This window comes from Mauremys reevesii, linkage group 1, assembly GCF_016161935.1.
Source record: "Mauremys reevesii isolate NIE-2019 linkage group 1, ASM1616193v1, whole genome shotgun sequence".
In the NCBI taxonomy this organism is placed as follows: domain Eukaryota; kingdom Metazoa; phylum Chordata; order Testudines; family Geoemydidae; genus Mauremys; species Mauremys reevesii.
Window position 1 is genome coordinate 269,721,349 of NC_052623.1, and position 13,879 is coordinate 269,735,227.

General features: G+C 44.7%; 1 protein-coding gene across 8 annotated transcripts in view; it reads right to left on the reverse strand.

Annotated features, from left to right (window-relative positions):
* Positions 1-13,879, reverse strand: part of SLC25A17 (solute carrier family 25 member 17) — a 73,027-nt gene that overhangs the window by 19,530 nt on the left and 39,618 nt on the right. For all 8 annotated transcript variants that reach the window (XR_005584953.1, XM_039489533.1, XM_039489499.1 and 5 more), the window contains exons 5-6: positions 13,658-13,774; positions 12,145-12,290 (exon numbers count right to left, since the gene is read on the reverse strand). Coding sequence is in view for 7 of the 8 variants with exons in the window: in XM_039489533.1 (XP_039345467.1) it covers positions 12,145-12,290; positions 13,658-13,774 (263 nt within the window). In the remaining variant the exon portion in view is untranslated. The remainder of the gene's footprint in view (positions 1-12,144; positions 12,291-13,657; positions 13,775-13,879) is intronic.

Consider the following 13,879-nt stretch of genomic DNA (forward strand, 5'->3'; position numbering starts at 1 on the left):
GCACAGGAATTTAAATGTATAACTCTGCTAGACACTAAAACTCATGGTTTCAGCAGAGACTAGTTTTATTGTTCATTACAACAATTTGTAATCTACTAATTCTCCTCTGTCCTATGACTGCAGAGGTGTTAATTGCCCACTTCCTTTTAAGTGGTTTCTTGAAACATGTGTTAACCTCTTATACTTCATCTGTCCCATCTTGTATTTATTTATGACACGGCTATCTATTTCAGACCTGAAGAAGAGCTCTGGGAAGCTTAAACATTTGTCTCTTTCACCAACAGAACTTAGTCCAATAAAAGATTATCTCATTCACCTTGTCGCTCCTAAAATGCAAGGACAGATATCTAAGAACAACAAATGTAGTTTGCACTTACAAGATGTGAGACAGTATCCTGGAATGCAGTGACAGTGAAAAGGGCTTAGTTGTAATTGTAGATAACCAAATGAACATGAGCTCCCAGTGCAATGTAGTCACTAAGAGGGCAAATATGATCCTTGGATGCATAAGAAGGGGAATATCAAGTAGGAGTAGAAAGGTGACATCATACAGAGCATTGGTGAGACCATTCCTGGAATACTCTGTCCATTTCTGGTGTCCACACTTCAAAAAGGATGTTGAAAAATTGAAAAGGATTCAGAAAAAAGCTACAAGAACGATTTGAGGTCTTGAATATATGCCTCATAGTAAGCTTTAAGAAGCTCAATATATTTAATTTATCCAAGAGAAGGGTATGACAGATATGGCAATTTCCAGTGATATCCTGGACAAACCATATTGAAAAAAGCTAAACCTTATTAAATTAAGTTTAAGTATCTTAGGAGTTCATTGTATTAAAAATACAAATTTTTATGTAATGTGGAATTGTATTAACATCTCTAGAGGGAGAGACATGACTAATGTAAACCCTAGAAATTGTTATGAGCTTCAAAAGTCAGATAAGTGAAGTTTTAAAATTAAGTGGGTTTCCCGGGAATTTCTGGGGAAGGTGAATACATAAGAACAGAAGAATGACCATAAGTCAGACTAATGATCCATCTACCCCAGTAGCCTGTCTCTCTCAGTAGCCACTGCCAGATGCTTCTGGCAAGTTGGAGGTTTAGGGACACCTGGAGCATGGAGTTATATCCCTAATCATCTTGGCTAATAGCCATTGATGGACCTATCCTCCATGAATTTACTAATCCTTTTTTTGAACCCAATTATATTTTTGGTGTTCAAAACATCCGATGGCAAGGAATTCTACAGATTGGCTTTGTGTGAAAAAGTACAGTACTTCCTTCTGTTTGTTTTAAATCTGCTACCTATTAATTTAATTGGGTGACCCCCTAAGTTCTTGTGTTATGTGAAGAGGTAGGTAACACTTCCCTACTCACTTTCTCTACACCCTTCATGATTTTATAGACCTCTATCATGTCCTCTCTTAGTGATCTCTTTTCCAAGCTGAAAAGTCACACTCTTTAATCTCTCCTCATATGGAAGCTGTTCCATACCCCTAGTCATTTTTGTTGCCCATTTCTATAATTTTTCCAATTCTAATATACCTTTTTGAGATGGGCCGAAAACTGCACACAATATTCAGTGTACCATGGATTTGTACAGTGGCATTATGATATTTTCTGTTTTATTATTTATCCCTCTCCTAATGGTTCCTACATTCTGTTAGCTTTTTTTGACCACCGCTGCGTATTGAGTGAATGTTTCCAGAGAACTATCCACAATGACGCCGAGATCTCTTTCAGGAGTGATAACAGCTACACCGCTACCTTGATATAACGTGACCCGATATAACACGAATTCGGATATAACACGGTAAAGCAGTGCTCCGGGGGGGTGGGGCTGCGCACTCCGGTGGATCAAAGCAAGTTCAATATAACGGGGTTTCACCTATAACGCGGTAAGATTTTTTGGCTCCCGAGGACAGCGTTATATCAAGGTAGAAGTATAATATAGACCCCATCATTTTTCAGGTATAGCTTGGAGTATGTTTTCCAATGTGCATTACAGTAACTCCTCACTTAAAGTCATCCCAGTTAACATTGTTTTGTTGTTACATTGCTGATCAATTAGGGAACATGCTCGTTTAAAGTTGTGTGATGCTCCCTTCTAACGTTGTTTGGCAGCCGCCTGCTTTGTCCACTGCTTGCAGGAAGAGCAGCCTATTGCAGCTAGCTGGTGTGGGCTTGGAACCAGGGTGGAACAGCAGCCCCCCTATCAGCTCCCCGCTCCCCTAAGTTCCCTGTGCAGCAGCTGCCAGCAGGCTAGTAATTGCAGCTATCCCTACCCCCACTGCTATGTGCTTCTCCTGCTCTCTGCCTTGGAGCTGCTCCCCGAGCCTCCTGCTTGCTGTGCGGGGGGCGGGGCGGGGGGTTGTTAATGTCAGGGTGTCCCCCTCCCCCCTGCTCCTACACCCCGCTTACCCCTTCTCCTCCATATACAGCAGGGTGGGATCACGGAGGGAGAGAGACAGAGAGAGCCTGGAGCAGCAGCTGCTGTCTCAACTTCCTGATCCACTTAAAGACAATGCACTTAAGAGTGGGTCAGCTTACTTAAAGGAGCAGTGTGCATTTCTCTCTCTCCCACACACAAGGTGTGTGTCTGTCTTTGTCTGCTATGCTATCTCCCCTCCTCTCCATTCCTGCTGCCTTGTAGAGTGTCAGGCTACATTAACAACAATGTGTTAACCCTTGAGGGCTCAGCCAAGTGCTAGTTCATCATTTAGCACAGGGGCTCTCAAACTGGGGGTCGGGACCCCTCAGGGGGTCAAGAGGTTATTACATGGGGGGTCGCGAGCTGTCAGCCTCCACCCCAAACCCCACTTTGCCTCCAGCATTTATAATGGTGTTAAATATATACAAAAAGTATTTTTAATTTATATAGGGGGTCACACTCAGAGGCTTGCTATGTGAAAGGGGTCACCAGTACAAAAGTTTGAGAATTATTGATTTAGCAGCAAGGCATTCTCTGAGAAATATCCCTCCCTCTTCCAGCGTCTAACTTCACCACCTCAACCAAGCTTCACAATCATCATAGCAGTGAACAGAATTAAATTGTTTGTTTAAAACGTATACTGTGTGTATATCTATGTAGTTTTTTGTCTGGTGAAAAAAATTTCCCTGGAACCTAACCCCCCCATTTACATTAATTCTTATGGGGAAATTGGATTCGCTTAACATCATTTTGCTTAAAGTCACATTTTTCAGGAACATAACTACACCGTGAAGTGAGGAGTTACTGTACTTTGCACTTAACACTGAATTTCATCTGCTATTTTGTCATCTAGTCAAGAGAGATCCCTTTGTAAGTACTCACAGTCAGTTTTGGACTTAAGTACCTTGAGTAATTTCATAGTCCGCAAATTTTGCCACTTCACTGTTTACCACTTTTTCCAGATAATTTATGAATGTTGAACAGCAAAGGTCCCAGTACAGATCCTATGGGGACCGCAGTCTGTTGGGGGGAATATCCCCTCCCCCTCTGGGTCTGTGGGTGGCCAATTCGCCTCACTACGTCTCTGGGAGGTCGCCTGGAGTGGGGAATGAGCGGGGCGACAGGAGACGTGAGCGTGGGTCTGTGATCAGGGCTGAACGACAAACACGGTTACAGAGCCCAGCCCCTGGTCAGGGCAGGGCAACAAGGAGTCTGAGAGCTCAGGCCTGCACTCAGGCTGAGCCGCAAAACAGTCGGGCCTCCTAACTCTAGTGGAGGGCTGACAAGCGCAGGCTTCTTGCCTATGAGAGGGGGAGACTGCCACTCACAGACTGGGGTGGCAGGGGGGACGTAGGCCCACCCACTCCACTGTGTCCCGGTCCAGGGCCCTAGCAGTGGCAGAGTGGTCTGCTACTGGGTCAGCAGAGATCCTGACTGCAACACGGTGACTCACTCGCAGAGTTGCATCCAGACAGGGGTCAGCTACCCCATGGCCACTTCCTAACTCCCCCTCGGGGCGCACTTGGCTCTGTAGAGGGTCATCCAGGAAGAGGGCCTCTGTCAGGGCTTGGGGTTCCTCTGTGTTCAGGTCTGTAAATGGCCCTGGCTAGTCCTCAGCTTCCTCGGGGTCTGTGGCAGCCTCCTAGCTTGGGAGCTCGCAGGAGGCGTCTGGCTCCTCCGGTGGCTGGGCTCCAACTGAGTTCTCCAGCCCGCCTTTTGTACTTCCTGTCCCGCCCTCTGAACATCTGGTGGGAGGGTTGAGCATAGAGTGGCTCCGCCCACCAGGGTTCAAAGTGAGGGGCCCCTCCCCCTCCGGGTCTGTGGGCAGCCAATCCACCTCACTATGGGGACCCTGCTATTTACCCCACTCTGTTGTAAAAACTGACCATTTCTTCCTACCCTTTGTTTCCTATCTTTTAACCAGTACTGAACCATAAGACGACCTTCCCTCTTAGACCATGACTGCTTACTTTGCTTAAGAACCTTTGGTGTGGGACCTGTCAAAGGCTTTCTGAAAGTCTAAGTACACTATATCAACTGGATCACCTTTGTCCACATGCTTGCTGACTCCCTCAAAGAATTCTCACAGATTGGTGAAACATGATTTTTCCCTTTACAAAAGCCATGTTGACTATTCTGCAACATATCATGTTCATATGTGTGTCTTGACAATTCTGTTTTTTACTATAGTTTCAACCAATCTGCCAGATACTTACTGGCCTGTAATTGCCAGGATAATCTCTTGAGCCTTTTTAAAAAATAGGTAATAGCAGCAAAGAGTCCCGTGGCACCTTATCGACTAACAGACATATTGGAGCATGAGTTGCAGTGAATACCCACTTCGTCAGATGCATGCAACGAAGTGGTTATTCATCCATGAAAGCTCATGCTCCAATACATGTTAGTCTATAAGGTGTCATAGGACTCTTTGCTGCTTTTACAGATCCAGACTAACACGGCTACCCCTCTGATACTTAAAAATAGGTATTACATTACTTACCTTCCAGTCATCTGGTACACAGGCTGATTTAGCAATAGGTACACACCAGAGTCAGTAGTTCTGCAATTTCATATTTGAGTTCTTTCAGAGCTTTTAGGTGAATACCTTCTGATCCTGGTGACCTATTACTGTTTATCAATTTGTTCTGAAACCATCTCTACTGACACCTCAATATGGGACAGTTTCCTCAGATCTGTCACCTAAAAAGAATGGCTCAGGTGTGTGGATCTCCCCCACATCCTCTGCAGTGAAGACCTATGCAAAGATTCATTTAGTTTCTCCACAATGGCCTTCTCTTCCTTGAGTGCTCCTTGAGCACATCATCTGAAAGTCCCCAACTATGGGACAGTTTCCCTCCGCTCTAGCCTGAAGCTCTCCTTATCTGAGACTTTCATCCTCCATCATCCAGCACAGAGGCTGTCAAACTGGGGTGAGAACGCTCTATTGTGTCCCTGAAAGTCTCCTCTATGTACCTCTCTGTCTCTCTTAGCTCCTCAAGTTCAGTCACTTTGGCCTTAAGAGTCTGTTTTATATAGTGTGTGTGTGTATATATGTATATACTGTGACAGGGTCAGACCAGATGGCTACAGGAGACTGTAAGAAGGCAGATATATTCATCCCAGATTAAGTAAATCCCTTTTCCCTGGGTAAGGTAACAGGGGCAGTTCCAGAACAAGCAGGAACTTGCTGGAACCAATTAAGGAAGGAAGGCTAATTAGGACACCTGAAGCCAATTAAGAAGAAACTGCTAGAATTAATTAGGGCAGGCCGGCTAATCAAGGCACCTGAATTTAAAAAGGACCTCACTTCAGTTTGTAGAGTGCATGCGAGGAGCTGGGAGCAAGAGGCGCGAGGAACTGAGAGTGGGAAGATGCATTGCTGGAGGATTGAAGAGTACAAGCATTATCAGACACCAGGAGAAAGGTCCTGTGGTGAGGATAAAGAAGGTGTTGGGAGGAGGCCATGGGGAAGTAGCCCAGGGAGTTGTAGCTGTTGTGCAACTGTACCAGGAGGCACTCTAGACAGCTGCAGTCCACAGGGCCCTGGGCTGAAACCCGGAGTAGAGGGCGGACCTGGGTTCCCCCCAAACCTCCCAATTCCTGATCAGACACAGGAGGAATTGACCTGGACTGTGGGTTCTACCAGAGGGGAAGGTCTCTGAGCTGTTCCCTGATCCACATGGTGAATCTCTGAGGCGAACAAATCTGCCAATAAGCGCAGGACCCACCAAGATAGAGGACGAACTTTGTCACAATACATACACACACTATGTTTGCATATACACACACAGATTATGCAAGAACTCATCCTTTTGAAATTTCACCATGAGGAAGGACCATCTGCTGATTACACTGGTCTACAATTTTTGAGAAGTCGTCTGCTTCAGAGATAAAATGTGCTATTTATTATGTATTTTGATGTGCTGAATTCAAATATGACAATTAAAACAACTGATTGGCTACTGTTTCTAAGATATTTAAGTTTTTACATTTTATGTCTATGTATATTGTGTAGATAGTAGAGTTTTAATCATAAATTGTAAACCTAGGTCTTTTCATGTGTTTATGGTTGCTTTACATGATAATATTTCACCTGTCTTGTTTATGTAACACTTTAAAAATCAGCGAAAGGGTTATATAAATAAAATTTATTATGAAACAAAAGGCAAAAAACTATTATGTACATAGTTTAGTCCTATTCAGTGTCTACTTGGCGCTTCTTGGCTTGTCTCTTGTATTCATTAAATGGAGCATCTCTTGTCACTGTCCTGCAATAATCTGCAAGCATTGATGGGCTCCATTTGCCCTGATAGCGTTTCTCCATTGTTGCAATGTCCTGGTGAAATCGCTCGCCGTGCTCGTCGCTCACTGCTCCGCAGTTCGGTGGAAAAAAATCTGGATGAGAGTGCAAAAAATGTATCTTTAGTGACATGTTGCAACCAAGGCTTTTGTATACCTTGAGGAGGTTTTCCACCAACAACCTGTAGTTGTCTGCCTTGTTGTTTCCGAGAAAATTTATTGCCACTAACTGGAAGGCTTTCCATGCCGTCTTTTCCTTGCCACACAGTGCATGGTCAAATGCATCATCTCGAAGAAGTTCACAAATCTGAGGACCAACAAAGACACCTTCCTTTATCTTAGCTTCACTTAACCTTGGAAATTTTCCACGGAGGTACTTGAAAGCTGCTTGTGTTTTGTCAATGGCCTTGACAAAGTTCTTCATCAGACCCAGCTTGATGTGTAAGGGTGGTAACAAAATCTTCCTTGATTCAACAAGTGGTGGATGCTGAACACTTTTCCTCCCAGGCTCCAACGACTGTCGGAGTGGCCAATCTTTCTTGATGTAGTGGGAATCTCTTGCACGACTATCCCATTCGCAGAGAAAACAGCAGTACTTTGTGTATCCAGTCTGCAGACCAAGCAAGAGAGCAACAACCTTCAAATGGCCACAAAGCTGCCACTGATGTGGTCATAGTTTATGCACCTCAAAAGTTGTTTCATGTTGTCATAGGTTTCCTTCATATGGACTGCATGACCAACTGGAATTGATGGCAAAACATTGCCATTATGCAGTAAAACAGCTTTAAGACTCGTCTTCGATGAATCAATGAACAGTCTCCACTCATCTGGATCGTGAACGATGTTGAGGGCTGCCATCACACCATCGATGTTGTTGGAGGCTACAAGATCACCTTCCATGAAGAAGAATGGGACAAGATCCTTTTGACAGTCACGGAACATGGAAACCATAACATCACCTGCCAGGAGATTCCACTGCTGTAGTCTGGAGCCCAACAGCTCTGCCTTACTCTTGGGTAGTTCCAAATCCCTGACAAGGTCATTCAGTTCACCTTGTGTTATGAGGTGTGGTTCAGAGGAGGAGGATGGGAGAAAATGTGGGTCCTGTGACATTGATGGTTCAGGACCAGAAGTTTCATCCTCTTCCTCTTCTGACTCAAGTGAGAATGATTCTGGTGCATCAGGAACCGGCAGTCCTTCTCCGTGCGGTACTGGGCGTATAGCTGATGGAATGTTTGGATAATGCACAGTCCACTTTTTCTTCTTTGACACACCTTTCCCAACTGGAGGCACCATGCAGAAGTAACAATTGCTGGTATGATCTGTTGGCTTTCTCCAAATCATTGGCACTGCAAAAGGCATAGATTTCCTTTTCCTGTTCAACCACTGGCGAAGATTTGTTGCACAAGTGTTGCAGCATATGTGTGGGGCCCACCTCTTGTCCTGATCTCCAATTTTGCAGCCAAAATAAAGGTGATAGGCTTTCTTAACCATAGTGGTTATACTGCGCTTTTGTGATGCAAAAGTCACTTCACCACAAACATAGCAGAAGTTATCTGCACTGTTCACACAAGTACGAGGCATCTCTGCTCACTTTGGCTAAACAGAAATGTGTCCCTTTGCAAAATCAAACACTGACAAATAAGAGAGCACGACACTGTATGATTTCTAGAGCTGATATAGGGCAATTTGTTCAGCAGAGTGATGTAAGCTTCGTTATGATTGCGTCATCCATGACTTCTAGGAATAACATGATGCAATTCATATCATGTATGACGCAATACCAGCTTCAGATTGCATCATTAATTGTTTTGCCTAAAAAGCAATTACTGTCCAAACCCAGTCATAGATTTATTCATAGATCCAGTCAAAGATGTATTTTAGTCATTTCTGGTTTAAATTTAGGTCCCTTCCCTTTATAACTCACTTATCTTCCCCTATTCCCAAGTCAAGGGTCGTATATACTGACCCAATAGCATATCTTGAAAACTAGAGCCAATCAACAATTTTAAGCATCATTTTCGTTCTCAGTGACCCAGAATTAGTAAAGTTTGACTACATTTATTTCAGAAGCATTTTGGCTGTAGAGCAGTGTTACGTGTTACTTGAGGACAATATCAGAGGCCCAAACTGTATAAAGGAATGATTCACAGATTCATGGGGATTCTTGTTCTGAACTAGCAGCTGTTATGAACACGTCACCACAGAAAATCCCTTGGTGAGATGTGAAAGACTGATCACTTGCCAGAGCCCTTGTTGGAATTGAGGTTCTCTCTGGTAAGCTTATTAGCATACGTATGTTCTTCTGTTGTTTTTAATTTGTTTTCTCTCTAATGCTTTCACCTTAAGAATAAATGTGCTTGCTGTAGTACACTATGACTATAGGCAATTCTGCTCCTTATAGCCTCTGGTGAGAAAGCAAAGCAGGCTTGCTTAGGCAGTCTGACTTGCTGGGAAACTCAAACTGTAGGCAGGGAATTGTGCAACCAGCAAAATCCCTGGTCAGGAGAGAGAGAGAGACATGGGTCTCCACCCAAGAGAGGTGATGGCTGGGGAGCCAGGATCCTAATAGAGGGTGCCCTTCATGGACCACAGAGGGGGAATACACAAAGTATTCCTCTGACACAAAGTAAGAGGTGACTTGATTATGGTCTACAAGTACCCACAAAGGGAAAAGATTTCTGATAACAGAACTTAAATCTAGCAGAGAAAGGCATACTAAGATCAATAGTTGGAAGCTAAAGCAAGATAAATTCAGACTAGAAATAAGTATTACTTTTTTTTTAAACTGAGGGGAATGAGTCACTGGAACAATTTCTTTAGGGATGCAGTTGATTCTCCATCATATCTCTCTAAAAGATAAACTATAACTCAAACAGAAGTTATGGGTTTCATCAATCAGCTACTAGTTGAGGTTGTATGGTCTGTGAGGGTACGTCTACACTACGGGACTATTCCGAATTTGCATAAACCGGTTTTGTAAAACAGATTGTATAAAATCGAGTGCGCGCGGCCACACTAAACACATTAAATCGGTGGTGTGCGTCCACGGTCCAAGGCTAGCATCGACTTCCGGAGCGTTGCACTGTGGGTAGCTATTCCGTAGCTATCCCATAGTTCCCGCAGCCTCCCCCGCCCCTTGGAATTTCCGGGTTGAGATCCCAGTGCCTGATGGGGCAAAAATCATTGTCGCGGGTGGTTCTGGGTAAATGTCGTCAGTCACTCCTTCCTCTGGGAAAGCAACGGCAGACAAGCATTTCACGCCTTTTTTCCCTGGATTGCCCTGGCAGATGCCATAGCATGGCAATCATGGAGCCTGTTTTGCCTTTTGTGACTGTCACCATATGCCGCTGACAGAGGCGATTCAGCAGCGCTACACAGCAGCATGCTTTTGCTTTTGCATGACAGCAGAGATGGTTACCAGCCATACTGCACCATCTACCAATCCATAAATTGGTAAAAAGATGATCATGGCTACCAGTCGTTTTGCACCATTTGCTGCTGTCATAAGTGCCCCTGGCTGCTCTTAGCCAGGGGCGCAAAAGCCAAAATTGGGAATGACTCCCAGAGTCAATCCCTCCTTTTTAGTATCTAAAAATAGAATCAGTCCTGTCTAGAATATGGGCAAGTGTACTAGAGAACCACTGTATCAGAGAGCACAGCTGCTCTGTGTCAGATCCTGCAGAAATTATGAGCTCTATGCTATTCACAGGGGGTGCTCCTGCAACAACCCCACCTGTTGATTCCGTTCTTCCCCCAGCCTTCCTGGGCTACTGTAGCATTGTCCCCCCACTTGTGTGATGAAGTAATAAAGAATGCAGGAATAAGACACAGTGACTTGTTAGTGAGAAATGAGTGGAAGGCAGCCTCCAGCTGCTATGATAGTCCAGACAGGACAGTAAGGAGCGTGGAGGAGAGGAGCCCAGCATCCCTCTGCTAGTCCAGGGGCAATTGAATCTTTTTTTTTTACACATGAAGGGTGGGGGCTGACAGAGCTCAGCCCCCTGTTGCTATGACGACGATGGTTATCAGCCATACTGCACCATCTACCAGGAAAAATTAGGGTCAGGCGCCCTTGATTGACCTAACTGATGCTAGTCGGCATGGTTACCAGTCCTTTTGCACTGCCCCATGTGCCAATAGGCTGATGATGACGGGTACCAGTCGTTTTGCACCATCAGCCACCCACGGCGGGGGGGAGCAAGGATGTTGGTGTTGAGTGCTGCAGCATCGCGTCTATCTGCAGCATTCAGTAAAGATAGGGTGACATGTAAAAGAGTCAAGAGAGGATTGTTTTCCCTTTCACTTCTGGGGGTGGGTGGGGGGGTGCGTAAATTGCCGAGCTATGCCCTGACCCACCGCGGACACTGTGTTTGACCCTAGAAGCATTTGGAGCTCAGCCAAGAATGCAAATACTTTTCGGAGACTGCAGGAACTGTGGGATAGCTTGAGTCCTCCAGTCCATGAGCGTCCATTTGATTCTTTGGCTTTCCATTACGTTTGTCACGCAGCAGTGCGCTGAGCCCCTGCTATGGCGTCTGTCTGGAGATTTTTTAAAAATGATTTTGAATTTCGTCTTCTGTAACGGAGCGCTGATAGAACAGATTTGCCTGCCCTTACAGCGATCACATCCGCATGGTCCATGCGGGAGCTCTTTCTTTATTTTGATTTTTAACTGCATCGCCACACGTGCTGATCTGAGCTCCACGCTAGGCAAACAGGAAATATTCAAAAGTTCGCAGGGCTTTTCCTGTCTACCTGGCCACTGCATCCGAGTTCAGATTGCTGTCCAGAGCGGTCAGTGGTGCACTGTGGGATACCGCCCGGAGCCAATACCGTCGATCTGCGGCCACACTAACCCTAATCCAATATGGTAATTCCGATACTAGCACTACTCCTCTCGTTAGGGAGGAGTACAGAAACCGGTTTAAAGAGCCCTTTATACCGATATAAAGGGACTCTCAGTGTGGACGGGTGTGGCGTTAAATCGGTTTTACGCTCCTAAAACCGGTTTAAACGCCTAGTGTAGACCAGGCTTGATATACAGGAGGTCACACTAGATCAGGGTTTCTCAAATGTCATTGCACCCTGGCCCCCTTCTGACAACAAAAATTACTACACAACCCCAGGAAAGGGGACTGAAGCCTGAGCCCCACAACCCCAGGCTGGGAGGCCAAAGCAAAAGCCCAAGCCCTGCCATCCTGGGGGGCGCCAAAGCTTGAGGGCTTCAGCCCTTGGGGATGGGGCTCAGATTTTGGTTTCAGCCCTGAGCCCCAGCAAATCTAATGCCAGCACTGGCAACCCCATTTAAATAGGGTAGCGACCCACTCTGAGATCCTGACCAACAGTTGGAGAACCGCTGCACTAGATAATCATAACAGTTTCTTCTGATCTCAAAAATCTATTACTCTCACCTGCAGTCGTGTCTTCAAAAGCCTTCGTTTAAACCCTTCATAGAACATGAACTGTATGGCAGGATTGAAGACCAGCAGCAAGGAGGGGAAAGTACCATTCCACAAAGCCAAGACTCCTTCATCCCGTATTATCTGATGAAAGGCATCTGATGTGGAAAGTGGAGAAAAGCAACAGGAATTCTTAACATACAGAGTGACATTCTGATTGCAAAGGGTATGATTAATTCTACATTTTGAATATCATCCTCCATTGTGTACGAGTCATCTCAGCAGCCTAGACCCACTGCTCCCTGTGATACACTTCTTCTTTTGCCTTTTAAACTAATGAACAAATTTAGGGACTATGATGGACAGAGTGGAAGCAGAGGTATTTCTTGGTCAAACTGGCACTTGTCAGAAAGCTTATATTTACCTCCTTGTGTAGCTGTTCCCCTCTTTTACAGAGGCCCAATGTCACCCTGAGATTCTTCTAGCTAAAATGGCTCTCTTCAGAGCTTTATTTAGTTATGTTTCATTTTAGCAACAAGCAGCATAGCTGATCATAAAGTTAACCTCCCTCTGCCTCTGTTCCATTTAACTGGAAGTTGCCTAAGAATGTCATCTCCCAGTCACCACCTGCTAACACTAAAATCAAGAGGCTGAATTGCAACTTGAACACCTTTGGTTTTCATTTTAAGCATGAGCCATTTTTCACTTACAAAAACAAGGTACACAGCACCAAAATTAATTCCCTATATTTAAAACGGTTCAAGTTTGAAATGTCTGTAATAAAGAATTGTGTTTAGAGAAGCTGGCTACCACAAAGTTTAAATATTTGACTTCTTCCCCCACTCAAAAGCATGGATCAGGGTAATGAGATAAATATACAAGATCTTCATGGAGAAACTATTGCTAGTCAGTCAGCAGCACTGGGTCATGGTCATACGGTCACTCTCTGGAGTTCTCAGGCAGCAAGACCCCCCAGGAATCATGGGATGTATATCCTACCTCCATCAACAGAATATTTACTATATCGGAGCTATACAGGAATACAGCACTGAGGCACATTTCAGAAAATGGAGACAGTTTGGAGGACTGGATAGCTCAGGAGAGTAATGATGATAAATAAAGTCTTATTTCTAGACTGACAGTTCAAACTTTAGTACAGTTCAGTGATGACTGGAAGCAACTGTTACCTCATTGGCTATTCAATAACCTACATGAAATCAGTTTGTGGGCCTAGCAGAATAAGTGTCCACACCCCTAACAGCTACAACCAGAACTGGCAAAAGTTGGCTTCCTTGTCAGTTTCAACAAAAATGTTCAAGAACTGAATGGGTCAGGAAGACTGTACAACCCTCCTCCCTTACGTGGGGCCCTTTTCAGGATCAACAATGGGCACCATGCACACATACAAGGAGGGTGGGAGACTTATGCTACTGTGGATAAGGGACTTTGGTCTTCAGAGCCATCAATCCAATCTTTTTCACAAACATGAAATTCACTGAGAAAAATGACTGCACCAGGTGCTTACCCACAATGCCCTTGTAGTTGGTTGGTACAATATCTTCATTTCTAAACTTTGCTCCCTGCAGTTTCAGTCGTGTGTTCACTACCCAGAGCGGAGTGGTCAAGAGTACGTTCACGACACCTAATACAAAAGCACCCCACAAGGAGAAAAAAATACATCTTAACAAAAGTAAAACAGAAAAAATGGGTCTGTCTTTCTACATTTTTTCCTTCTTTAATTTCAATG